We start from the raw sequence: 25,939 nt of genomic DNA, 5'->3' as shown, positions 1-25,939 counted from the left end.
TTGATTTATATGAAGAAATTTATAGGAAGCAGCCAGAAGGTTTTGAAGTTTCAAGTAAAGAGAACTTCGTTTGCAAGTTGAAAAAGAGTTTGTATGGTATTAAGCAAGCACCAAGGTAGTGGTACAAAAAATTTGACTCGTTCATGGTGAGTCAAGGTTACAAAAGAACTGCTATAGATCAATGTGTTTATATCCAGAGGTTTTCCAGATGGCAATTTAGTTGCTCTTTTATTATATGTAGACGACATGTTGATCATTGGACAAGATGTAACAAAAATTAGCTAGCTGAAGAAGAAACTCTCTACATGAAGGACTTAGGTCAGCTCAATAGATTTTAGGAATGCACATAACCCGAGATAGGAAGAATAAAATGTTGTGGCTATCTCAAGAAAAGTATGTTAAACGAGTGATCAAGAGATTCAACATGCATAATGCCAAACCCGTCAGCATTTCACTGGCCAACCACTTCAAGTTGAGGAAAATTTCATGCCCCTCATGCAAGAAAGAGATAGAGGAGATGTTATTGATACCTTATTCTTTAGCAATTGGAAGCTTGATGTATGCCATGGTATGTACAATGCCAGATATTGCCCATACAGTAGGCATGTTGAGTTGTTTTATTTCTAATCCTGGAAAGGAACATTGGGAGGCAGTCAAGTGGATTCTCAGGTACCTTAAAGGAACATCAAATATATGTCTGTACTACGGGGGAGTTGATCCAATCTTGGAAGGTTATATAGATTCAGATATGACTGAAGATCTTGATAATAGAAAATCTACTTCAGAATTTCTCTACACTTTTGCAGGGGGAGCTGTTTCATGGCAGTCAAGACTACAAAAGTGTGTTGCTTTATCTACAACAGAAGCAAAATATATTGCAGCGACGAAAGCAAGTAAAAAAATGTTGTGGTTAAAGCGATTTCTCTAATAATTAGGGATCAAGCAGAAAGATTACAAAGTACATTTTGACAGTCAAAGTGCTATTGACTTAAGTAAGAATTCAATGTGCCATTCTCGGACAAAGCACATTGACATCCGCTATCGTTAGATAAGAGAAGTGATGGATCAACAACTGTTGAAACTAGTGAAGATTCAAACAAATGAGAATCCAACAGATATGTTAACAAAGGTGGTTCCAAGAGAAAAGTTAGAGCTATGCAGAGACATAGTTGGGATGATTGTCAAATAACAATTGATTTAAATGCGACTGGAGGGGGAGAATTGATAAGTCCAGCCGCATTCCAACTACAATTCCAACTAGTTTTTAATCAATTTCTTCCTTTTGAAGTCATTGAAAATCAGCCACAATTTGTTATCAATTTCTTAATGAGCAAGTCTTTCCCATGCAAAAGACAAATTGAAGGCAGACACCCATTTTGACTCTTCAACAATGAACTATGTGGCATGTTTTTTGGCCAAAATTTTATGACGGTTTGTAGCAAAAAAATTTCTATAAATATATATTATCATAAAGAGAATTTTTTTATGTCCCATGAGAGGAAAAAAGTAGCGTGTAAAAGAGAGAAAAAAAAAAATAGAGAGATTGGAGAGAGTTCTTGAAAGGTTTTTTAGAGAGTTTGTAATATTCTATTATAAATTCTATTCAAGATAGAAATAGAATTAGTTTTTCCTCTTATTTTATCTTCTCCTTTCGTGATCGGAGAATCACAACAATGCATCCAAGCGCATAGAGTTCGTACTTATTTTCCCATTCATGAACATCTATCGTTCACTCCCTATAAGGAAAGTATATTGAGATAATTTTCGAAAGACAGGTTTGGAACGGGACATGATTATTGTCATTTATGTCCCTATATAATTGAATCTTTATTTTAAAATATAATTTAAATGAATAACATAAAAATAATTCAAATAAAATAAAATGATTCATTCATTCAGTGGAATTAGGAGACCTGTTCCAATTCCAGATTACTAGTTTCCATATTTCAATTGTCCAGTTCAGACCGTCTATGGGCCTGATTTTATCCGCTGGAATCCAACAATAAAACACGGAGACAAACAACTTCTTTACCTTAAATCCTAGATTTCATAATAATCAATTTACATTTAGCAAATCTATCATTAAATTAGATCAACCGGATTCCAATTATTACGTAATTGTCGACAGATCATTCTTTCCCGATCCAAATCACTTGTTTTTTTTTATCCTTAATATTATTTGATTTACGCTCCACCGCTCCTTAAGCTCTCCGAACCACTTGTGCAATATATGTTCACGAATAATTTTTAAATTTTCACCCGTTTTGCGGAAATCAAAGAATTTTTAGGTTGAATCTTTTGTTTAATGGTTGGCATTCTATTTTACGGGTCAATTGGAGCTTAATGTGTTTTCCAAAGGTAAGATTTGTGGAGTTTTCTCTACTACGATTCGCAGTTTTTGTGAATTTTCGTAAAGTGTGAATTTTGTTTGTGGGGTTTGAATGCTTGATTCAAATATATCACTGTTACTCCATTAGGCAGAAAGTTGAAATCTAGATATTTTTTGGACGTCTGATGAGATGGTCTAGGTTTCAAAATCTTGATTGCATCAGTGTTCCTTTTTTTTCCCTCTCGAATTGTATTTTTGTGATTCGATCACTAACTGATCATTTTAATTCTAAGTTAGCGTTTAATTGTCATAAATGCAGTTTAAATCAATGAGATTTGATTTTTTTTTCTTTTTTTGGCTAAAGATTAATTTGCTCTCTTTTCTTGAGTTAAGCTCCTGTGAAGAAATTTTGGAAGACGAAAATGTATAATATTGCCGATCCGTGTTAAATTCATCCATAGATGTTTCAGTTTTGTCTCCACTTACCAGTAATGTTAGATTGAGGGCATTTTCCGCAAACTGATAGACTGTTGTTCAAATTGCAATCAAAAGTTTGACTTTAGTTAGTCTGAAAGTTGCTGTTTGATAGATGTTTCTTGAAGTTTTCATTGGTCTCATGTCTTGTATGTTGATTTTGTAGGAGCTGTTTAATTTAGAAAGAAAGCCATGGCTTCAGTTTCTGTTAAAGAACAGCTGAGAACGGCCTATCCAAAGACCCTTACATCGATTGTAGCTTCAGTGGGAGGCCTTGCATTATTCTTAATTCTTGCTTCAACCATATTGGTCTCCCAACCCATTGGGTCCACAGTTCGTGGGTATTTCTACGGTGTTGATCGCTCCAGAAAGATTGACTCACTATTAACCCTTAAGGAACAGTTTTCTTCAGTATCTACCCTTAATGAATCGGTTTCTGGATTTAATTCTCAGTATGATGGTGGTGGATCTATAAGAGTAGGTGGGGCTGATGGCCAAGATACTCCGGTTGACAAAAAACAGAACCCCGATTCTCAAGATAAGAGTGAATTGTCAGGTTCGAGGCAAAAGGAATCCAAGAATCTGAAGGATGAGTCACTGCATTCTAATATAAAGCAGCAAGAGACTGGCAATAAAACTTCGGCTTTGCCCAAAGTTACAGAGCATGATGAAAATGCCCCATCCAATAATACACGTGAAGAATTGAAGGATGCTGTGATATCTCCTACTGCCACCAACAGGAATCAGTCTGATGTAGTTGATTCAGGTACTAGTTCATTTTCACCATGCAATTTTGCCCTGTACTTCCATTATTTTATAAATACCAACTACCAAGACTTCTCTGATGGTTTTTTACATCTTCTTTAACTTTTATGTAACTCTTGCATTTTACATTTTGTGGTGTATATAAAATTGGATGTAAACTCCAGGGCTTCGTCGAATTAGTCGAGATGTGCGTAAGTTGGTCCGGACACCCATAGTCATAGAAAAAAAAAATGTATATAAAATTGGAGTTTAATTTTCTACTTAGCCTCCATTTGGCCAACTTTGTAAATGAATTTATAAATGATCAAATTTCATTTTCAACCACACATTCCAATTGTCAAATCAATTTATATACATTTTGTAATGTAAATACAACTGGAGTTTAATTTTCTACTTAGCCTCCGTTTGGCAAACTTTGTAAATCAATTCATAATGGTCAAAATCAATTTATAAATGGTCAAACTTCATTTTCAACCACACATTCCAATATTCAAATCAATTTATATACATTTTGTAATGTATATACAACTGGAGTTTAATTTTCTACTTAGCTTGCATTTGGCAAATGTCGTAAATCAAATTATAAAGGTCAAATCAATTTATAAATTGTCACACTTCTCAACCACACATTCCAATAGACTCACAAGTAGTTTCCCCTTATCCACCACCCAATCCTGTCTATTATAACACCGTTTATATATTCTTTCCAAACGAAGACGTAATAGCTCCAGTTGGAGTCTTTCTGTCTCCTTGTCTATGTTGTTTATTTTGTTGGAGAAAATTAATTTGTTTTTGTGGTTTATTAAGTTAAGTTTCACATCTTTATGTGGACACGGGCTGATAAGCTTTCCACATTACCTCTAGACATATTCAGTTTATTGATATATCTAATGAATTCCCTCTTGTAGGACAAATTACATACGGTTATATTTTTATGAGAATTGAGAATGCTCATGAAAGCATGTTAACTAATAAGGAAGGATAGTCTAAACACCACACTTTCATTTTTTTGTGTTTCTAATCAGGCATTTGTACTTTTCTTTTATGAAAGGACATTAATCAATTGTTTGTGCCTAAATTGCTTGTCACCTTGGGAAAATACTTTGCAATAACTTTTTCAATCACGATGTAGAAATCTCATGTAAATCAAGCTGGGTATGGTTGACATCAGTGATTATATAGTTTTGAGCTTGCACAGATGGAAAAAATATATATTTACGCACACTGGCTGGGGTATGAATGGCCTGTTGAACTCTGGAAACTTTCACTGTATAATATGCTCTGAGCTGAAAACTTGCGCAGTCATCCTATTTGGCTTGCTTTTCGAGTCTTAAGAAAATAAAATCAAAATTTATTGGGTATAAATTCACGTGTGAGACATATAAACTGAACTAGGCTATATCTTGATTGTGTTACAGGATGCGATCTTTACCATGGAAAGTGGATTTATGAATCAACTGGACCATTGTACACAAATAATTCCTGCCCTATCATCACTCAGATGCAAAATTGCCAGGGAAATGGAAGACCTGACAAAGATTACGAGAATTGGAGATGGAAACCTTCTCAGTGTGACCTCCCTAGGTTTGAAGCAAAGAAGTTCCTGGAGTTAATGAGAGGAAAGACATTAGCTTTCATTGGCGATTCAGTAGCTCGAAATCAGATGGAAGCACTGCTGTGCATCCTTTGGCAGGTTATTGGAAAGATCCCATTTATATTTATTTATTTAGTCATCTGACAACGTTCATATTTTAGTTCTCTGAACCATCTGGATCAGTTACATTGGTGATTTGTTCGTACTCTATATCTCTCTCATCTTTCTCTGTTTTTTTTTTTTTTTTTTTTTTTTTTTTCTCTCGCATGGTGTGATAATTTTGGAATTCATGTTTATGTTCTTATAGCAAATGAATGATTTTGGCAAAAACCTGTAAGTTGATTCCATCTCACTCCGAGTCAGTGTGTAGAAAATATTTTGTGGAGAAAGAACAATGCATCGAAAGGAAACCCTTTAGAGCCTAATACCCCACAATACATGCAAAATCTCTCTTATATATATTAAATGCCAATGAAATGAGCAACTGGATGGTGAATTCCATGTTGGACATAATGCCACGGGAAACAAACATAAACTGTATAATATAGGAGCAAAACAATGACTCCTAATCCATCATTAATCCACCAAGTCTGGCGTATTTTTGGTTCTGTGGTTTTTAAACCGTAATAACTGTTTTCAGTTTTTATTTTCTTTTTCTATATTTCCCCTATCATTTTTTCCAAAGGTTAGCCCTGCTTCCTTTTTTCTCTCTGGGTTCATAGAGGGGGCATTTTTTTCGTTTTAATATCTTTTAAGCCTCTGAATAAAACCTTAGTGACCCCTGACAAAAGTAGTTCTGGAAGCAAATACCTTCCGTTTGACTGTACGATTCTCTCCGTAGGTGTCTGTTTTGTCATGAAAGGTTGGTTTTTTAAACCCTCGAAGTTATTTTCGACAGAATTATCTGTTTGCTTTCCAAAGAAGTATAAATATTACATATGGACTCATCCGCGTAAAGCATGGTATATGATTTGCACTTTGCTCAAATGGATTGCTTATTGTTATTTTGTTGAAAATTAAAATGGCTCTCGAATTCATAATTCTGGGATTCTTTCAGGTTGAGGTTCCGAAAAATAGAGGAAATAAAAGAATGCAACGTTATTATTTCAGATCTACATCTACAATGATTGTTCGCATATGGTCGTCCTGGCTCATTCACCAAACATCTGAGCCATTTGATTTTGCTCCCGCTGGCGTGGTCAAGCTCCACCTTGATGCACCTGATGAAGTTTTCATGCAATACATTATGGATTTTGATGTGATAGTCCTCTCCTCTGGCCACTGGTTTGCAAAGCAGTCAGTTTATATATTGAACAATGAGATCGTGGGAGGACAATTGTGGTGGCCAGACAAGTCTAGAAAAAAGAAGATTGACAACATTGAAGCTTTTGGAATATCCATCGAAACAATTGTTACTGCATTAGTCACACATCGGAATTACACTGGTCTAACAATCGTTCGTAGCTTTTCACCTGATCATTATGAGGGTGGAGCCTGGAACACTGGAGGATCGTGCACTGGAAAGGTCAGGCCTGCCTTGGATAGTGAATTAGTTGAGAATGGTTTTACCAATATAATGCACGAGAAGCAAGTGACAGGGTTTAATCGTGCTATGAAGAAAAAGACAAACAAATCGAAAATGAAACTAATGGATATAACAGAAGCATTTTCACATCGCCATGATGGACATCCCGGTCCATATCGAAGCCCGGATCCAAATAAAATCACTAAAAGGGGCCCAGATGGTAGGCCCCCGCCCCAGGATTGCTTGCACTGGTGCATGCCAGGTCCAGTTGATACGTGGAATGAACTGGTGCTTGAAGTTGTAAGGAGAGAATTTGAGGACAGACAAAATATTGCTTCATGAGAGTCACTCATCTTGTTACTAAACTATCCTATGTTTCTTTAATTTATATAGTACTTTGCACTTAATTTTGGAACATGTGGATGGAATGAGGGTTAGTAGTTTTTACTCTCAAACATCTTATATAGAGATACTGGAACAGGTCTAGTTTGTGAATTACAAGGTTATTCTTTACCTCAGTTGTAACAACTCACAAGAATATAAGTTATTTGTTAATCGGTTGTTGATTTATCTAATTTCAAAGAAATAAGTCTTCTGTACTTCTTTGCCTATTCAACAATGACTTCATTCTTGATCATAACTCAGTCTCTCTTTTTTGCTTCCTTCCCCGAAAGGATTTCTATATTCACTTGCTTTGGATGTGATCGTAGATTTGATGCAAAAAGTTGAGCATAATGTTGCTTTTGCTGAAGAAGGTGAAGTTCCAGGTCTTGTCTTTGAACCAGCATCTGGTTGCTATTCTTATTCGTCAGGTTTTGTGAGCTTTCGTGTTTTTTTCCCCCTTCAACACCCAATGAAAATCTGCCAAATGAAATTTTGTAGATTTTTACGTAAAACTCCCGAGCTCCACTACATGTACAGAACATGGATGTACAGAAGAGATACAAAAAAGACACATGGTGGGGGTGGATGGTTGATTTTGGGAATATTATATTAAACATGAAGCCCGCGCTAAGTAAGACTTCTGGCACCATTCTGTGAAAAAAATTTCTGGACGCACAGAATTTTTCAAAACTCCCTTGTACACATAGAACAATGCCCAATACTGTGACATCATTGACGTTTCCTCTGTCCTTTTTCTATAACGTGGTAAATTCCAGGCATTCTTTTACGTAGCCAATTTTTAATTTTACTTACTACTGGTAAAAGTTCAATCAATTAGTATAATTTTCCCACTGGTACCCAACCAATTGCTCTCATATCAAGTTGGTCTCAAATCTTTTAACAACAGCAAGTTAAACTTCGTATATTTCTTTTAGTTACAAATTAGTTCCTAATAGCAGAAATTGTTCGAAATTCTTTTAGCCTTCATTTGACAAAATTTATAAATTATGTATAACATGTCAATTTTTATTTTCAACCATACATTGTAATGAATCTATAATTCACTTCTATCTATTTTATAAATTAAATCATTTATAAATTCTTCCGGAACGAAGGCTACCAAAATTCAAACATCAAATTTGGTAAAAGTAGATTTTATTTCTCTAACTTATATTGGTGCATCAAAATTTAAAATGCATTAGATAACAATTCAATGAAGATTATTTTAATGGTTTTTCTCATTGTGGATTCATTATGCAACTTTATTGATTGTATTGGACAATATTGCTCACTTTATAAAGTTGAAGGCCAATCATGCTACTAAGCAATAAGTTGTGGACCAATTGAAAAGGTATTTTCTCTCCCTTCCCCATTTGAAATTTAAAAATTTCTTCGCAAACGTGATCAAAACCCTCGTACATCTCATTCTCAACGGTCGAATTTCTAGCCTTTTCTCTATTATCTCTCTCTCTCTAGCTCTAAAACGAAGAGTTCAAATCTTTCAATCTCTTTAACTTTTATCTCTCATAGAGCAAATTTTGAGATCTGGTTCTGAATTGTTATAACCCAGGTTTTTGTTTTCTTCGGTTAAATTTTCAGGTACGATCTGAGATCTAGGTTTTATTTCCTTTCTAGTTTTTTTCTTTCGTTAGTTTGGATTTAGAAAGTTATAGAGTTTGAAAAAAAATTGAAATATACTAGTTCATTTATTTAGAAAATGGGTTTACAACAAAATGGCTTAGTTTAAGTTGTGGTGCTCGGAGTTGCCATTTATAGTAAGGAGGTGAGTTTTTCAGATTTATTTTTCTGTTTCTTTCTAAATAATCTGTGCAGGCTTGTTTAAAATTAATTGGGTATTGGTTGAATTGAGCTGTGTCCAATTTATTTATTTATTATTATTATTATTTTTGGATTCATTTCAATTTTTCCCGTTTCATTTGTGAATTTGTCAAGGGTTAATTCCTTTCCCCATTCAGTGCCTGATACGACCTCAATTGATGCTGTAGTAATGAAACTCATAAGCGACAGAGTTTGGTAATAATGTAGACTGTGAAGCAAAGATAATGTAAAATATTAATTTTACTTCATTTGGGAACTTAGAAAATGAATTAGGAATCTCATGTTCTATAGTCAAAAAAATATTTCAATATTAGGCGAATTAGTAAGGCAGTAGGCTGAATTTATTGTTGTTTTTTCACCCTTGAAAGTTATTTTACTGAGTTACTGCCATTCTTGGTGAGTTATTGTGCCTTCTTTACTATGACTTGTCATGTTGGAAGTTAAAACTTTTAAGCATTATTAATAGCTTATTGATAATCGGTATTGAAGTTGATCAGTTTCTAATGTGATTGGGTGTTAGTATGTGTATTGTGCTTGTATTCTCATAGAGGATTTCATGGGCAGGTTAAATTTGCTTCCAAATGTCTAATAGTCAAAGTGATCCGCTATTGCAAATGGAAACAACATGCGGATCTCTTCTATATGAATTACAGGTTCTTTTGTTTTCAAGTACAAATTTTTATCTAACTATTTGTTTTTAGTTCTCATTCCCTGTTTGATGAAGCATGCTTTTGAAGTTGGGATGTTTGAGTCCCTTCTTCAAAAGTCAATCTTCCAGTCACTTGTATTGCTTTAGTATCATTATCTATTTATTCTTATGGTTTGTTGCAAAAAATAATAGATAATATGGGATGAGGTAGGAGAGTCAGATGCTGAAAAGGATAGAATGTTGCTTGAGCTTGAACGGGAATGTTTGGAGGTGTACAGAAGAAAAGTAGATCAGGCAAACAAGTGTAGAGCTAAGATTAGGCAGGCAATTGCTGACTCTGAGGCTGAACTTGCTGCCATCTGCTCTGCAATGGGAGAGCGACCAGTACATATTAGGCAGGTCAGGATATAAAACGTTTTATGATTAGAATCATTAAATTTCAGTTAATAAAATGCTTTAATCGTTTTTGAAATATTGACATTGTTCTCTTATCGAATACCCAATGAAAAATTATTTGAATTCAAATACAACTATAATCAGCCTCAAATTAGAGATTTAATTTTAAATCTGTTTGTAATTCTGAAATAATGTGTTGGCATCAATATTGGTTAAATGGTTACTATTAAGTGAGTGATTAGGAGGAAACATGAATTAACTGTAATCTTAAGATTACCCGATATGAAATATACTAATAGCCGGGAAAGAAGTAAGATACAATTTGAGGTGGGATTTATGATGATATTTACTATGTTTCTTTGGCAGTCTGATCAAAACCCTGGAAGCTTGAAGGAAGAACTTAAATCCATTCTTCCACAGATAGAGGAAATGCGGAAGAGAAAATGCGATAGAAAGAATCAATTTGTAGAGGTTTTAGAGCAGATACAGAAGCTTAAGAGTGAACTTTCTAATTCATGTGAGTGTATTTCTACCACTTTGGTAGTGGATGAAGCTGATTTGTCTCTAAGAAAGCTTGAAGAATTACAAAGAGAGCTGCAGACACTTCAAAATGAAAAGGTTATTCTTTGCATTATAGCAGTATCATCTGTTATTAACTTGCTTTCAGTGATTATCCATGACTAACTTGCTTCTATATTCCCTTGGTTTCAGAGTGAACGTCTGGAGCAGGTTCTTGATCACCTCAATGCTTTGAACTCATTGTGCTTGGTTCTTGGTATGGATTTCAAACAAACTGTCAGTGAGGTTCATCCTAGTTTAGGGGACCCTGAAGGTTCAAAAAATATTAGTCATGATACCATAGAGCAGTTAGCAGCTGCTATTCAAAGATTGAGAGAGATTAAGACACAAAGGATGCAACAGGTATATTAAATTCTAATATTCTTCTTTCACTTTTAAGTTGATTATTTTCAGCGTGGCAAGTTGTTATTTTCTTCCTTGGCAGCTGCAAGATCTCGCCATGTCTTTGTTGCAACTGTGGAACTTGATGGATACACCTCTTGAAGAGCAACAGGTTTTTCAGAAGGTCACTTGCAATGTAGCAGCTTCAGAAAACGAGATAATGGAGCCCTACATGCTGTCTGCTGACATTATTAATTGTGTAAGTTGCCAAGAATATATGTTTGAGCATGTTTGGCTAAGCATAGCTACAAGTGAAAGTTACTTTTAAGTAACCTTTTGTTACTTTTTTCTTTTTCATTCTTAAGTAGAATACTTCTTCGGTTACCTTACCGTGAAAGTAACTATGTAGCTTATTTCCAGTTCTGAATGAATAAAAATTTGTTTATTTTAAACTTGCTTATTTTTGCATAAGTAAACTTTTTAAGCTTAGCCTAACATGCTAGATCTTTCGCTTTGGTGTGGTAGCTTTATTTTGATGACTTAGAAATATATTGGGATTTAAATTAATGTAAATCATTTGCCAATCAGGTTGAGATAGAGGTTTCTCGGTTGGAAGAGTTGAAAACAAGCAAAATGAAGGAGCTTGTTCTGAAAAAGAAGTCGGAGCTAGAAGATATTTGTAGGAAAACACACCTGATTCCAGAAACTGATAGTTCATTAGATATTGCTATTGAAGCTATTGAATCTGGTACTAATTTATATGTTGGAAAAGACAAATGATATTTTTGCTTCGAGTTTGATTCTATTTTCCCTCGAATAACAGGAGCTGTTGATGCAACTTATGTGCTTGAACAAATTGAGCTTCAAATAGCTAAAGTTAAGGAAGAAGCATTTAGCAGGAAAGATATCCTCGACAAAGTTGAGAAGTGGATGGTTGCATGCGAGGAGGAGAGCTGGCTAGAGGAGTATAATAGGGTCAGGCTTTTGAACAAAGTTTGCTATTTATATAACAAATTGCAAGCGTCCAGTTGCTCAGAAGTCAATCTAATCTTTATACAGGATGAAAATCGATACAATGCTGGGAGAGGTGCTCATCTTACTTTGAAACGTGCAGAGAAAGCTCGTGCCTTGGTCAATAAACTTCCAGGTATTTTATATTACATTTTGTTAGAAACGCATCTGTTGGTAAAAGTCTTTATTGGTGTAAAGACACATGACGTGTACAAGATAGAATTCGTTACTAGTTTCATTTCTACATCTTCTATTCAGCACTTGTAGATGCATTGGCTTCTAAAACGTCATCTTGGGAGAATGAGAGAGGGATCGAATTCACTTATGATGGCGTAAGTGTTTCCTTATGTACTCTGCATATTTACTTTCTGTCTGGCTCTTGTTATTTACTTAGCTAGATTTTACCTTTTTCCTTTTCATTTACTGTGTACAGGTTCACCTGCTTTCTATGCTTGATGAGTATAACATTTTACGGCAAGAAAAAGAGCAAGAGCGCAAAAGGCAGAGGGTATAGGCCTTCTTGATATTTCTATAGTTGAATTTAACAGTTAATGATCTGTACTCTCACTCTCTCACTCAGGACCAGAAGAAACTTCAGGGGCAGTTACTAGCGGAACAGGAGGCTCTTTATGGTTCAAAACCAAGCCCTATGAAGAACCAGAGTGTGAATAAAGGATCTAGATTGTCATGCGGTGGCACAAGCAATAGAAGACTTTCTCTTGGTGGTGCAAATCTACAGACTCCTAAGCCTGATATACTTCACTCCACCAAAGCTACTCCTAATACACGTCATGCTAAGAAATATGACCGATTGAGTCATGACCCCACCAGGGATGATGGATTTCAAGCCTTGTCATCTGGTAATTTTTAGAATTAATACAAGGTTCTGAATCCTTCTCTTTTTTCTTATTTCTCATCTCATTCTAATTTCTCTGGCGTAGGAAGGAGGGGCCTGGACATAGCTGGTCTTCCTCTTAAACCACATTCTTTCAATCCACCAAATGCTCATGAAATAGAGTCGCCAATGATGCGGAAGCCTTTCTCTCCCATTTCTTCCACGGACTCTTCAAAATCCAATGCAACAAATATTTTGGAAGATCTGAATAGAAAACATAATGAGATGTTGCAGAAGACTCTGACAAGCAACAATACACCATTCGTAACTCCTTCCAAGACTATTTCTACTCCGGATGAAGAGAACAGAACCCCCAAAACAATGGCAATTCTGGTACCTTCTACGCCCTCTACTGTTTCAGTTCCAATGCTGACAGCTATCACACCAGCTTCTTGTATACCCGAGTCAATGAAAGACGAAGAGATTGAATACTCGTTCGAGGAGAGGAGAGCTGGATTTGTGCTTCACAAAGCACATAGAATCACTGACTCAAACTTGACATCATTTTAAGATCTCAAGTTTGTTACTACTGCATTCCTCATTATAACTTGGATCCTGTGATTACAAGTCAATTCTATTGGCTCTTCCCAGTCTACAAACAATTGAAGGTGGACAAAGTTGTTTAGTGTGTTTCTCCTACCTCTTCCCTAATGAAAAATGGTTTGTTCAAGCTGTGTTGTTAACCCCCTAGTACTTAAATGGAGAAATCTGAAGTGGTTTCTGGTGGCTATCAATTGGGGTCGATATGCCCAACCTCTAGGCTCTCCTAGGTTTAGTCTCTCATCGTTAGTATCAACCAGCACAATGGCTTTGAATGGTTTGTGTTCAGTAATGTTTAAAAAGAAAGTTCTGTTAGTAATAAAAGTAACATTGAAAATTATGTTGTCAAAATAACTGATTTAAAAACAAATAAAAATGTTTTATCAAAATGAGTAACTTAAGTATGTGTAAACTTACTTTTGAGTTTTGAGCACGACTAGGAGTGATATAAGTAACTTGTCTTTGTAAATAGTTAAAAATCCTACAACACTTTGCTCCCGTTTGCTAGAAATTAAAATCAAAATTTTAATCCAAAGTAAAGTAAAAAATTAATTTTAATTACATTTCTTATGAGACGAATAATTTTTCAACCACACATTCTGAACTTAATCCCCAAGTAAATACTTCTGAAACTGAAGGGCGTTGCTTTCCGAAAAATCAACTTCAGTTACACCTAAAAAGGCAGAAGAGGTCAGAGAGGTTGGAGAAATTTTGCAGATTTGGGTCGTGCTGCAAGTTTTACAAACCCCTGCCAGAGACACACATTGTGGGCCTCGACGCAATTTTTTATTTTTTTCATGTGGGGTGGCCCCTACAATGAGGGGTCGGTAAGACCCCTGTATGGGAATGCCCTGTACATAGGGCATTTCCCAATTTTGCATGGCTCCAACGTTAACTTTACAGCGTTAAATAGTTAAAACTTTCATTTTTAAATAATGAAACGGAATAGTTTGGCCTCCATTCTTGCCAAATTTTAATGGTTGGAATAATATTTTTTTTAAAAATGTGTAGTTGAAAAAGAATGAAAAGTTTTTGATTTGCGTATAATATTATTTTATGGAAGATTGTGTTGTTTAAAATAAAAGAGAAAAAAAAATGAAAATGGAGGCCAAACGGGAAAATTTTTGCTTTTGCTTTTTTTACATTTTTATCCATTTTTTATTCATATGCATTTAGCTTCCCATATTTTAAGCCCCCGTTTAGCCCTCATTTTGTAAAAATGAAAATGAGTGGAATAATTTTTTTTTTTTCTTGAAAAATGAGTAGTTGAAAAATAAGGAAAAGTTTTTAATTTACGTATAATATTATTTTATGAAAAATTGTGTAATTAAAAATAAGAGAAAGAAAAATAGAATTTAATGTAATGGAAATTAATAAGGACAAACAAGCGCTAAATCCCATTTCTTGAATTTCCAAGACGGACCAGAAACTATTTTCTAAACCGTTCAATTTTTTATTAATTCCAGTTTGTTTTTAATATCTCATTTTTCCTACCTCTATTTTTTTATTTTTTTATTTTTTTTCCTTGCAAAACCCTAATTTCATAACTACTGATTTTTTTATTTTTTTTCTGTAAAAAAGGTTCGTCCTAGAGCTCAGAATTTTTCTTTTTCTTCTATGCAACAGCATAGAGGTTAAACCATAAATTCAGGAAGTTACAGTAAATAATTCCAGCAGTAGGCCCCTGTTGTACTCTGATTGAATATACAAAGCTGATTCTGGGTTTTCAAGCTTTTTAGAGTTTCTGAAGTGGGGTTATATGTAAGATTTTCTGAGTTCTTGATAAAGGTTCGATTTCCACGAAAATTTCAATTTGAAAGGTGTTTTGTGTAGTTGCTCTGAGCATTTAGCTTAGAAAAGGTTAAAATCTTTTCATTATTCTGGAGATTAGGACTGAAGTTTACAGGTTTTTTGAAGGTTAAAGATTTTTCGGGTCTTTGTTTAGTTAGCATTTGCATGGAGGAAAAAGAAGGTTCAAATGTTACTGGGGTAACAGTAAAGAGAGATGAAGCCCCACAGGGCTTCAGGATTGAGCCAAGGGTTGAAAATCATAGACTAGATGCTGGATCAGCTGCTGGGCCAACACCAGAAACACAGGCAATCGTGCCTGTGCCTGCACCGGCGCTCGCCACTGAGGTCAAGAAGAAGAGGGGGAGACCGAGGAAGTATGCACCAGATGGTTCGGCTTTGGCATTGTCACCTATGCCAATATCTGCTTCAATTCCACTTACAGGAGATTTTTTGGCTTGGAAACACAGAACTGGTCGCCCTGTTGACTCCTACAAGAAGAAGCATAAGTCAGACTTCGAAAGACCTGGTAATTATATTATTTTTTTTCTTTAATTGATTTGAACCTTGAATTTTGGATAGTGGTTTCTACTTTTCCTGTGATTTACTGTTGCATAGAGATCTGAAATATATGATACTGAAAATAAATTGATTTATTGATAAGATATTGCTATTTATGGTTGGTTGAAGTGTTTAAAAACTAAATCTACCATCTGTCTTGTTTGAAGAGTAAATTTAAATAAATATATTTTCTCTCTAAAAACTTAATTTTAGACGAGTTGGCTCAACTTAAAATCAGAGTTGGCCGAGACTTTGAATTCTATTCTTGCGCCACCATCCATTAAAGTGTCAGCGTGTCATACATTTGATAAGAAAATTTATTTAGCCTGCACGTGATGACTGAGGAGGTGCGTTGAAGGCTAGATTTTCACTCTCTAAGAGCTTAAGCTTTTAGTTAAGGTGATTTAGCCCTGGTAAATTAAAATCAGATTTTTGGAAGATTTTGATAAAAATTGATGAAATGTATGGTTGAAAAGTTGCTGGTCCTATGAAATGTGCATTTAAAATTAATTGTTGATTTTGACTTGGATTTTAATAAAAATTTCCAGCAGTACGAAACTGGGCTTAACACTTTTTTTTTCTCTCATTTAGTACTCTTTTATGTTTGCTTGGTGTTGTAGGGTCAACCTTATTTATCTGTTTAACTATTCAACGCTGCATGTCATGCCTTGTTGACAAATGTCCCCTCGGATCTGCCTTTTGATTGTTATGATCTTTAAATGAATTTATGATAATGCTGCCAAAGATGATGATGAAATATTCCTTAAATCAAAACCTTACGGGCTTTGTGGGGTCAAAATAATCTGATGCTGTGAGCTATGCATGTAAAGATTCTTGATCACCACTCATTTTATTGGTGATGTCATTACTGAGCTGATTTGGTTTGACACGAAATCTGGGGTTTCCACAATAATTGAGTGAATAATGATAAGTGGCTGTGTGACATGTGGGTCTAATGTAAAGACAGCATGGATGAAATATGTGCCGACACTGAGAGATACCATAATTACTGGTGTTGATGAAGTCCAAACATAAAACTGATTTCAACGAGACTCATTGCCGAAATTTATGCATCCTATCAGTGTGTACAGGTACTTTCAAATGAGAAGCTGTTATCAAGGATTCAAGTGGCTTCAGAAGAATCTAGAAATCCTGTAGAACATGCTGTTCTATCAGAACAAGCCTCTGACCAAAGGAATGTTTTGGCATTAGTTTCCCCTTATTGTCTGGCTTCATAAGATCTATTTTAACTAATTTCTTTTACCAACAGCATCCGGAATTATCGAGCTCTCCAATATTTCCAATGGAGAATTACTGCTATTTCTAACATATTTATTTAAATGTACTTCTTTTTATTTGTGTATAACCAATATCATTATAACACTACCGATACAATGCAATTATATGTTTGATGTGGAACACTGATTCATCACTTAAATTTCATCTTGTTGTGCATTTGATGAAATTTTAAATTTACCTAAGCAACTGATTTGATATTATCTGTGTGCTGTAGCGGAAAAGGCGGAATACTCTGGTGGTGCAAGTTTTATGCCCCATGTGATCACTGTTAATGCTGGCGAGGTACTTCTAGAATCTAGTTAATACTAAAGTTTGTACATTTAGTTTTATTTATGCAAATCACTTGATGTCAAAAACCTTCTGTTAGTTCATATGCTGATGGTTCAAATATTAATAATTGATGGGAGAAATGCATTACTAATCTATAAATTATTACCCTAAAAGCATGTTAGTCTATCACTTTTTATTATAATTGTCTATATATTCCCCCGTGATGAAAGCTGTCCAAATCCTTGATAAATTATACATGATCCTCATGGAAAAAAGCTTCACTTAGACACCAGTTCATGTTGGGAAGCATAACCAGTTTCATAAAGTTGGACATGCAAGGTCACGTAATGATTAAAATAGAGATTTGGGTTGCTTCCATTTATGGGGAACAATTGTACAACAAAAATAGAAGGTTGGGGATCACTTGCTACTAAGGCAAAGTACATTGTGAACAACTGTTGTATTTTACCAAAAAGAAACGTGTTTTTTTGTGGTTTTTGACATCGCTCTGTTGAAGACAGAATGAGATCAAAATTTTATACTGGTTAGAAGAAAATTTTCAGAAGTTTCCATGAATTCCCATAAAATAATTACCTTCAGTTCATGGACCAACTTATAGTATCTGCAATTTGTGGATGTTCAAAATGCAAAGAATGTGTTCACATTTTTCTTGAACCTATAAGGGTTTCAGCTTATAGTTTTTATGGTATAATATAATGATTATTAACGTTCATCGTATCACTAAGCGTAGGAAAAAAAATAAAGACTTAATTATGTAAGATTAATATTTTCCAGAAGTGTCATCATACTTGGGGCTAATTTTTGGTGTGCAAATTGTAACTGCTGTGTGAATCATTGATGGAAGTCTGTACCCTAATGCGTTTGCCCCAGAATGCTTAAATAACAAAATAAATATACATAGACGCCTTTATTGAAGAACTACATGACATGTTATGAATTGTCTTTTGGATTTCCTTTGCAATACTTTAAAAAGGCATGACACAAATTCATATTAGCTAACCAATAAGTAGCTCTTAGTTTTGGCCCTCTTTCTTTTTAGATTTCTTTAGCACCACCAAACAATCATGCATGACTTCATTCCTTTGAAATTATTTTCATGTAAAATGACATCCACAACTTTACCATCTGTACGAGGGTTGTTGCAAAAGGTTTGTGTAGAAATCATTTCATAACCTGCCAACTATCTATTCTTTGCTTAAAATTTTTATTCTTCAAGAATGGAAGTATACTGCGTGTGCATGTTGGATGGGGTGGGTGGGGATGCTAAAGTGCTACATTGCATCCTGGTAATTGTGTCCATCTAGTACATATTTGGTAGGCAGTACTGGATGGGACCAAATGTTTCTCGAAACTGTGGATGGGTTAAGACTTTAGAGCATGATGCTGCTATTTTCTAGTTACGCAAAAGGATTGGCACATATTGAATTTTGCTGTAAAGACATCTGAAATCTTACTGTTGATTTGACTGAAACTTCAATTTTTACTTCTAATATTGCTGTTAGCTGATTTTTATTTGATTAAATGTTAATTCTTTGTTCTATTTGTTTCAGGATGTTACAATGAAAATTATATCTTTCCCTCAGCAAGGGTCAAGATGTATTTGTGTTCTAGCAGCAAATGGTCCCATCTCAAATGTTACACTTCAGCAACCCAATTTTTCTGGCTGTACTTTGACCTATGAGGTCCGAATCCTTATGTCAACGTTGATGTTAATACATCTCTATTTTTGGCTAAACTTAAAAAGGTTTGTTTGTAAGTAAATAAGTTTCAATAAGTAACTATTTTGTATTGATCAAAAATTGGAGTACGTTACTTTAAAAAAGGTCTGGTTTTTTTCTTAGTAAGAAAACAATAACTTATTTCTTAAGTAACTGTTATTTATCTTTAAGCTTAGCTGAACACGCCTTCTCCACATGGGGTTTTAGCTTCATGGAGGTGGAATACATGTTCCTCACACAAGAAGTTTTGCATAGTTCGCGTCTGATAGAATTTTCAGAGGCTTGGAATTGTGATGTTTAGATATACTTTTCCTGAATTTTCTTTTTCTTTCTCTCTCCATGGAAAATTTATTAAACTCAGTAAGTTACAGAAGCCGTCAAATTCGTCGTTTCTTAAAATTTTTAACAAGAATTATCTTTAGTGAACAATAATTCTGTTTCTGCATTATAATTATGCACTTTCTGCAGGGCCGCTTTGAAATACTTTCTCTGATGGGGTCATTTATGCCAAGTGATAACAGATTGACAAAAAGCAGATCTGGTGGGATGAGTGTTTCTCTGGCAGGACCAGATGGTCGTGTTTTGGGGGGAGGCCTTGGCGGAATGCTACTAGCAGCTGGCCCTGTTCAGGTTAGAAAGTGTCATCAGAATTAACGAAAATGAGATTCAAAAATAATTACTTTGTTATCCAAATAATTGACTATCTATTTGTCTTAATAACCTAGGTAATCTGAAAGGAAACAATGGTGTGTCAAAATTTATACATCAAACAACATTAATCTAAGGAAAAAAACACTTTTGTGACTCAAAGTTGAATGTCTCCAAACTTTATCTCAAAAGGAAACAATGGTGTGTCAAAATTTATACATCAAACAACATCTAATCCAAGGGAAAAACACTTTTGTGACTCAAAGTTGAATGTCTCCAAACTTTATCTCAAAAGGAAACAATGGTGTGTCAAAATTTATACATCAAACAACATTAATCTAAGGAAAAAAACACTTTTGTGACTCAAAGTTGAATGTCTCCAAACTTTATCTCAAAAGGAAACAATGGTGTGTCAAAATTTATACATCAAACAACATCTAATCCAAGGGAAAAAACACTTTTGTGACTCAAAGTTGAATGTGTCCAAACTTTATTTTCTATGCACATTCTGACTAATAAGTGGCATGTCTTGCAACCTTTCAATTTACTCACACCTCTGAGTGGCTGAACCTTTGGATAAATTACCAGTCATAGTATATACTTTTTTTTTAAGTATTTCTTACATTGTCCTATATATTCTGACACTTCTTCCACAAATTTTCTAGTTGACTCTTTGAACTTATATGATTTTTTATAATCTGTACTGTGCAACTCCATATTGTACTTTTTTATTTTGCCCCCGTTTGGCCCCCATTTTGTGGGAAAATTAATGGGTGGAATAGTATTTTTTTGAAAAATGAGTGGTTGAAAAAGAAGGAAAAATTTTCGATTTACGTGTAATATTATTTTATGAAAGATTGTGTGGTTGAAAATAAGAGAGAAAAATGAAATGTAATAGAATAAAAATTAATGGAGGCCAAACGGAGGCTTTATATAGATATTTAATTGAACCTTTTAACGTTCCTGTGTCATGTATCATAATGATGTATAAGTTGTTATAACTTTGATTTTCATGAATATATACCTGTGCAAAAAGTTATAAACCCAGTATGATACACAAAATACATGAAGTTTGGCAATACTTTTCTGAATTTTTCCAGTGCAACAGGTTGTCATTGCTAGCTTTCTTCCCAGCCACCATCAGGAGTCGAAGCCCAAAAAGCAGAAGTATGAGCGGACAATATCTTTTACCCCGAGTCCTGCAAATCCTTTTTCTGAAGAAAGATGTGAAGGAGCCTCCGGTGGACAGAAGCCAAATTTGAACTCATCTGCTTCCTTCCGTGGAGATAACTTAACTTCTGCAAACTCCATCCAAGGTTCGAAAATCGCTGCCCTTGAAAGTAATGTCTCATTGTCGGCAGAAGATTCTAGAGAGCAACGCCATGAAATTACTAGCTGATTTAGTTGCTCATATTCATCCTGTTTGTATCTTAGCTGTTTTTAGGAGGTGTGAAACTTTTAGGCCTACTTCTTTCTGACCCCGGTTAGAAGTTGACATCTGCACATTATCGTTGAAAACTAAAGTATGATTTTTCAGTTCGACTGAAGTTTTTTCTTTCGAAAGATAGTAGGTTTTGTCTTTACTAGTATGAGCGTCATGTAGTTTGCATCTTTTTTTGCTCTGATGTTCTGTAACTTGATGTAGAATTTCGGATATTTGAACTAGATATATCATTCTTAGTTGTAGTAGAGAAGACTTAAATTTTTTCAAAAATAATCTGTTTTCTTATGAGTTGGCTGTTTGATGCTGCTTATAGTTCTCCCGAAATTCGACTATGCACAGAACGTGTATGAAAATGTAAATACATGGAATTCACAAATAATCTTTTATTTCCTGTCAAGTTACGCGTGAATATCATGAAATAGGTATTGAAAAGCTGTCGATTGACACAAAGCTGAAAATTTGGCTGCTCAAGTGAGAAGATTTAAGCTTTATATTCAATAAAATTCCATTTTAATTGTCAATTTAGTGTTCTTGGAATCTTGCTTACGATAAGATGATTAAAGGTTGATTGAAATATGAATCTTTGACCTGTTGATGTGTAAATTTGTCTTTTTCTTGTGATATATTCTGGCGACAATACAACAATTGAAGAGGTGAGAATCAATAGCTACCTACCGTTGAGTTGATGCGTTTGTAATACATTGAATACTGACTTTTTGAGTCACTTTAACTACCGCTCGATTAGATTAAAGGCCGAGCAAAAAATAATCTATAATTGAGTTTTTATACAACTAAGCAAATTGATGGTTATGGGATTGTAACCAATTTTTCGTTTTTAATTTTGTTTATTCTTGTCTTATATTGTATACGAAACACTTCTCGCATGAGATCATCGGTTGTTGGAAGACTACTATTAATCAAGAGTGGAAGGCTTCAAGAATTATTAATATTTAATATATGGAGGATTAAACTAATGCATATAACATGTCAGCACACATTAAACTAAGTTCTTTTTCTTTTCCGATCGTCCCTAACAGATAAAAGGCTCAATCCATTTCCGTTCTGCTACCTGACAGCAATATGGTTTGAACTGCTTGAGTTCCAGTTTATTCATTCACACTTCGTTTTCCAGTACTCCCCAAAAACATGTTGAATTCCGCATTCGATTTGATCAGACTTGCTGCTTCGAATTCTCATGCAGTTTTTTGTTTATGCAATCTGATCATAGTCATTCTACTTGTCGGTTGCTCGAAATCCAGGTCAGAATTTAACGAAGATAAGCATTTTTCTCACAAGAACGTTGTTAGAAATAATAGAGGTTCCATGGAAAGAACAAATGCTTCATTTTACTTGAAGACGGTAATCACATTGAGTGATGAATATTCGTCTGTGAGTGTATCAATGGTCGACGATGATGAAGGAAGCCGAGATGATGAAGAAGAAGAAGATGATGACGAGTTCAGAAGAAGAGCTGAAGAATTCATTGAGAAAATTAACAAGGGGTGGATGGATGAGAAGTTGAAAGCATATTCTCTAGGCCAAAATGGACTTCACATTATGATCAAACACGATTAGGAAAAGTTTAGTTTGCACCACCGACAAGATGGGCAAGCAAAATATTGAATGTTCGATTCGATCTTTAATATTTATCAAGTCCTCCTTATCAAACATGTTAATAATGCATACTATTATGATTTTCCAGTTTCTAGCATTTTCTAAGCATTTGGTGAATCAATGCTTGTTACTAAACTTACCATTCTGCCATTTCTGTATTGCGACGTCTTAGAACATAACTGTAATCTGCTGTTATCCATGCAGCGACATTTTTTGAAACAGCAGAATTAAGAGTTTTTCTTCTTACACCGGCCACCTGTCAACTTCCAGATTACAAATGCATATGTTTCGTAAGATAGACTACACAGATAATGAACAAAATTGAGATGAAATTAAATTGGGAGATTTTTCTATTTGGCCTGTCACTAGTCCTTTTCATGGAAAAGTCTATATTGTCGTTAATGAAATGATCCTTTCTATATTACAACATATATCATAATCTTTTAATCATTTGATCTTATATTTTCTCTGTTTTGAATATTTGAATATAATTTCATTCCATGATATAATAAATTGGGATAATCTGTAATATATTGTTCACATTTATTATTTAATATATTATATTTTTCAGAAGATGCATCCATATTTTCTAATTGAGAATACATATTTTTTGTTACTTCTAACAATCTTTCTGATAAATTATCCAAATTTTTAATTGTATATCCTGGCATTTATAATCATCAAATCATGCAATTAATCCCTTTGATTCTCTAAGATCTAAAAAGACTCATTCCAATTTTAGCAAGAATTTAATAGTTTTACCTTAGGTTTGATCTGGTTCTTTATTCTTAGAAACGAGTGGCCTTTGAGCTCTGAATATACAAACTGCTTCCCTCAACGGCCTCATGCCTTCATGAAATTTTTACTATTTCAGCTTCTTACCCTCACTGTATCAATTCTGAAGAATAAAATTCTAGACTTCTGTTAAAGAAAAATTCTCTTTTTACTAAAATAAGAGAGAAATTTTCTATTAGATCTTTCAAGAATTTATAGGAATAAACATTTAGAAACTCATATTGATATCAAAATATTGAAATTTTATTTTTATCAGAATTTTTACAAAATTTCTATTTGGTATGCAAGGATTTCCAGAAAAATTGGTTTTTCAAACTAAAGATGGCTTAGGAGTGGATATTGGTTACAATTCAAGATTTCAAGATAATTTTTATATATTACAATGCCTCTATTTATACAAGTCTATGAGATCCTATTACATCATTAAATACACCAGCAAAGAAACACTTGCTTCTCTATTATTTTTCTCCTTGGGCCTACATCTTCACATTTTCTTCAACTTTTTATCCGAAGAGTATCTTTCTTTGTTGTCATTTATCTTTTATGTCTTTACATGTAGCTAGTATTATTGTCCTCCATGTAGCTTAGTCAAATGTGCTCTATTATTATCTTCTCTTTTCACATGCAGTTGGGGCACTCTCTTAACTGACAAGATTCTTTTATAGTGGTAGGACATCCTGAAAATTGATGTATTTCGAATCTTGTATATAATCCTTCCCTATTTCTGATTTTTCATGTCCTTGATTTGATACCAGCATCCAGTTTTCATATTGGCACAGGCATGAGAATTTTTTGTCAAACAAATTTTTGGCAATGTTGTATATGGCTTTAACTCCAAGTGTTCTATGTCTGATCCATGACTTGTGTCACTGTTGGAACTTTTCTATCATTTTCTACCACATCTATTTAGAAATTGGCTGCAACATATCCAATTAAGATTATGGATTCAACTGGATAGTAAACAACTCCATCGTATTCAGAACTTATTGAGTAAAATTTCAAATATATTCTTCGTCCCTTCGCAAATTTGGATACTTTTTTAATGAATATATCATCAAATTTTGAAATTTCAATCAAATCTTTTCCTGGATATATCAAATCCATAGTCTACCATAATTTTTATAAATAAAAGGTCTCCCCCTTCCATATATATTATTTTGGGATAAACATTATTTTCCGGAAAGATAAAATATGAATAACTCATTTTTATCTCATAAGCAATTCTCACTATTTCAGCATATTTTTATTCTTTTGGATCTAAATGGAGTTTATTTTTTTGGTCTATGATGCTGATTGTTTTGGAATCTCTTTTGTCTCCATGTATTATCACTTTTTTGGTTGATGATATTAAAATGGAATCTGCTTTTTTATCAGTTGATATATTATCACGTCTGGGTCCACTGTTACTTCTAGCTGTCCCTGTTTGGTATTGATTTCGAAAACTCATTTTTGAACTCTTTGGTGTATCTGTCTCAGACATTATATCTTTTAGTTGTGCTACAATTGCATCAACTTGATTTTTGAGTTCTATGGACTCTTTATGATTCTCAGCAGTGATATTCAATAATATTTTTATATTTGAGTTGAACATCTTTGAGATCTGTGTTGCACCAATATTTATATTTTTAGATTATTCTTTAAGAAAATCTGTCCTTTTATATATATATATGATAGTGTGGTATAAATTCATGACTCTGGCTTTATCCATCGGCAAATTCTATGTTTCTGCTAAGAAAATCTGCAAGGAAATTATTAATTCCTTTAATATGAACTATATCAAATTTATAAAATGCTAAATAAGTTTGTCATCTATGGAGCCTTCTGTATTGAGAACCGAGGTTCTGATGATAATTTATTCTTGACTAATCCTGCAACTTGAGAATTATCAGTTTCGATAATAAATTTCTTGGATAACAAAAATCATGAAAACTTTCTTATTCCTCTAATAATTCTTTCTCATGAGTGGTATAATTTATTTCTACTTGATTAAAAGTTTCACTTGAATATCTACAAATATCATTTAAATCTGTTTTTAATATTGCTACCCAATATTTATCTAAAGCATCAGTATTAACAATCAAATTATCTTTTTCATCTGGTAATCTTCATTTCGGTAAATTTTTACATTTTTCTTATAATGATTTAATTATTTCTGTATGTTCTTCATTCCATCATTTAGTATTGTTTTCCTAAGTAAAATTTGTATTTTATGTCTTTTTTTAGAAAGGTTTCAATAAAACCTTCTGCATAATTTAAACATCCTAAAAAATTTTGTTCTTTGGATTCTAATTTATCTGAAATTTTTTTTATCTTTTTAGATATATGAGTCTGTAATTTTATTTCTCTTTTATCTATTGATAATCCAAAAAAATCGATTTCTTTTTTTTTCTATTATTGTTTTTTTTAGAAAGTACAGTTCCTCCTTTTTACATTCGTTTATAAATTGTATTAAATGATTCATATGTTCTTCTTTACTGTTA

General features: G+C 33.9%; 4 protein-coding genes across 5 annotated transcripts; all 4 read left to right on the top strand.

Annotated features, from left to right (window-relative positions):
* The first annotated feature begins 1,896 nt into the window (after positions 1 to 1,896).
* LOC111405572 (protein YLS7) lies at positions 1,897 to 7,262 on the top strand. Its single transcript, XM_023034520.1, has 4 exons — positions 1,897 to 2,358; positions 2,970 to 3,569; positions 4,987 to 5,261; positions 6,220 to 7,262. Exons 2-4 carry the CDS (start codon positions 2,996 to 2,998, stop codon positions 7,027 to 7,029), a joined length of 1,659 nt encoding a protein of 552 aa, XP_022890288.1. The 5' UTR covers positions 1,897 to 2,358; positions 2,970 to 2,995; the 3' UTR covers positions 7,030 to 7,262.
* Positions 7,263 to 8,482: 1,220 nt separating this feature from the next.
* Positions 8,483 to 13,431, top strand: LOC111405571 (65-kDa microtubule-associated protein 3-like). Of its 2 annotated transcripts, XM_023034519.1 has the most exons (14): positions 8,483 to 8,670; positions 8,786 to 8,854; positions 9,475 to 9,563; positions 9,752 to 9,958; positions 10,322 to 10,573; positions 10,667 to 10,876; positions 10,959 to 11,114; positions 11,444 to 11,603; positions 11,679 to 11,830; positions 11,915 to 12,002; positions 12,125 to 12,198; positions 12,300 to 12,374; positions 12,447 to 12,726; positions 12,808 to 13,431. In XM_023034519.1, the coding sequence occupies exons 3-14, from the start codon at positions 9,492 to 9,494 to the stop codon at positions 13,269 to 13,271; spliced, it is 2,190 nt and encodes a 729-aa protein (XP_022890287.1). In that variant the 5' UTR covers positions 8,483 to 8,670; positions 8,786 to 8,854; positions 9,475 to 9,491; the 3' UTR covers positions 13,272 to 13,431. The 2 variants fall into 2 exon arrangements, with proteins under 2 accessions (XP_022890287.1, XP_022890286.1); XM_023034518.1 differs by lacking the exon at positions 8,786 to 8,854.
* A 1,381-nt stretch (positions 13,432 to 14,812) lies between these two features.
* Positions 14,813 to 21,295, top strand: LOC111405570 (AT-hook motif nuclear-localized protein 1-like). Its single transcript, XM_023034517.1, has 5 exons — positions 14,813 to 15,618; positions 17,164 to 17,231; positions 18,791 to 18,922; positions 19,427 to 19,588; positions 20,715 to 21,295. Exons 1-5 carry the CDS (start codon positions 15,258 to 15,260, stop codon positions 21,003 to 21,005), a joined length of 1,014 nt encoding a protein of 337 aa, XP_022890285.1. The 5' UTR covers positions 14,813 to 15,257; the 3' UTR covers positions 21,006 to 21,295.
* A 767-nt stretch (positions 21,296 to 22,062) lies between these two features.
* LOC111406962 lies at positions 22,063 to 22,751 on the top strand. Its single transcript, XM_023036313.1, has one exon. It carries the CDS (start codon positions 22,197 to 22,199, stop codon positions 22,623 to 22,625), a length of 429 nt encoding a protein of 142 aa, XP_022892081.1. The 5' UTR covers positions 22,063 to 22,196; the 3' UTR covers positions 22,626 to 22,751.
* The last annotated feature ends 3,188 nt before the right edge of the window (positions 22,752 to 25,939 follow it).

This window comes from Olea europaea, chromosome 12 (genome assembly GCF_002742605.1).
Source record: "Olea europaea var. sylvestris chromosome 12, O_europaea_v1, whole genome shotgun sequence".
Taxonomy (NCBI): domain Eukaryota; kingdom Viridiplantae; phylum Streptophyta; class Magnoliopsida; order Lamiales; family Oleaceae; genus Olea; species Olea europaea.
This window is presented reverse-complemented; position numbering and strand designations above follow the sequence as displayed.

What these genes read in the sequence shown, in the direction of transcription:
- LOC111405570 (XM_023034517.1), top strand. Translation starts at nt 15,258, where the DNA reads ATGGAGGAAAAAGAAGGTTCAAATGTTACTGGGGTAACAGTAAAGAGA. An exon ending in GTCAGACTTCGAAAGACCTG is followed by an intron (nt 15,619 to 17,163) that starts GTAATTATATTA and finishes TGTGTGCTGTAG; the next exon opens with CGGAAAAGGCGGAATACTCT. An exon ending in GCTGTACTTTGACCTATGAG is followed by an intron (nt 18,923 to 19,426) that starts GTCCGAATCCTT and finishes CACTTTCTGCAG; the next exon opens with GGCCGCTTTGAAATACTTTC.
- LOC111405571 (XM_023034518.1), top strand. Translation starts at nt 9,492, where the DNA reads ATGTCTAATAGTCAAAGTGATCCGCTATTGCAAATGGAAACAACATGC. An exon ending in CTCTTCTATATGAATTACAG is followed by an intron (nt 9,564 to 9,751) that starts GTTCTTTTGTTT and finishes AAAAAATAATAG; the next exon opens with ATAATATGGGATGAGGTAGG. An exon ending in TATTGAAGCTATTGAATCTG is followed by an intron (nt 11,604 to 11,678) that starts GTACTAATTTAT and finishes CTCGAATAACAG; the next exon opens with GAGCTGTTGATGCAACTTAT.
- LOC111405572 (XM_023034520.1), top strand. Translation starts at nt 2,996, where the DNA reads ATGGCTTCAGTTTCTGTTAAAGAACAGCTGAGAACGGCCTATCCAAAG. An exon ending in GTCTGATGTAGTTGATTCAG is followed by an intron (nt 3,570 to 4,986) that starts GTACTAGTTCAT and finishes ATTGTGTTACAG; the next exon opens with GATGCGATCTTTACCATGGA. An exon ending in TGCTGTGCATCCTTTGGCAG is followed by an intron (nt 5,262 to 6,219) that starts GTTATTGGAAAG and finishes GGATTCTTTCAG; the next exon opens with GTTGAGGTTCCGAAAAATAG.
- LOC111406962 (XM_023036313.1), top strand. Translation starts at nt 22,197, where the DNA reads ATGTTGAATTCCGCATTCGATTTGATCAGACTTGCTGCTTCGAATTCT.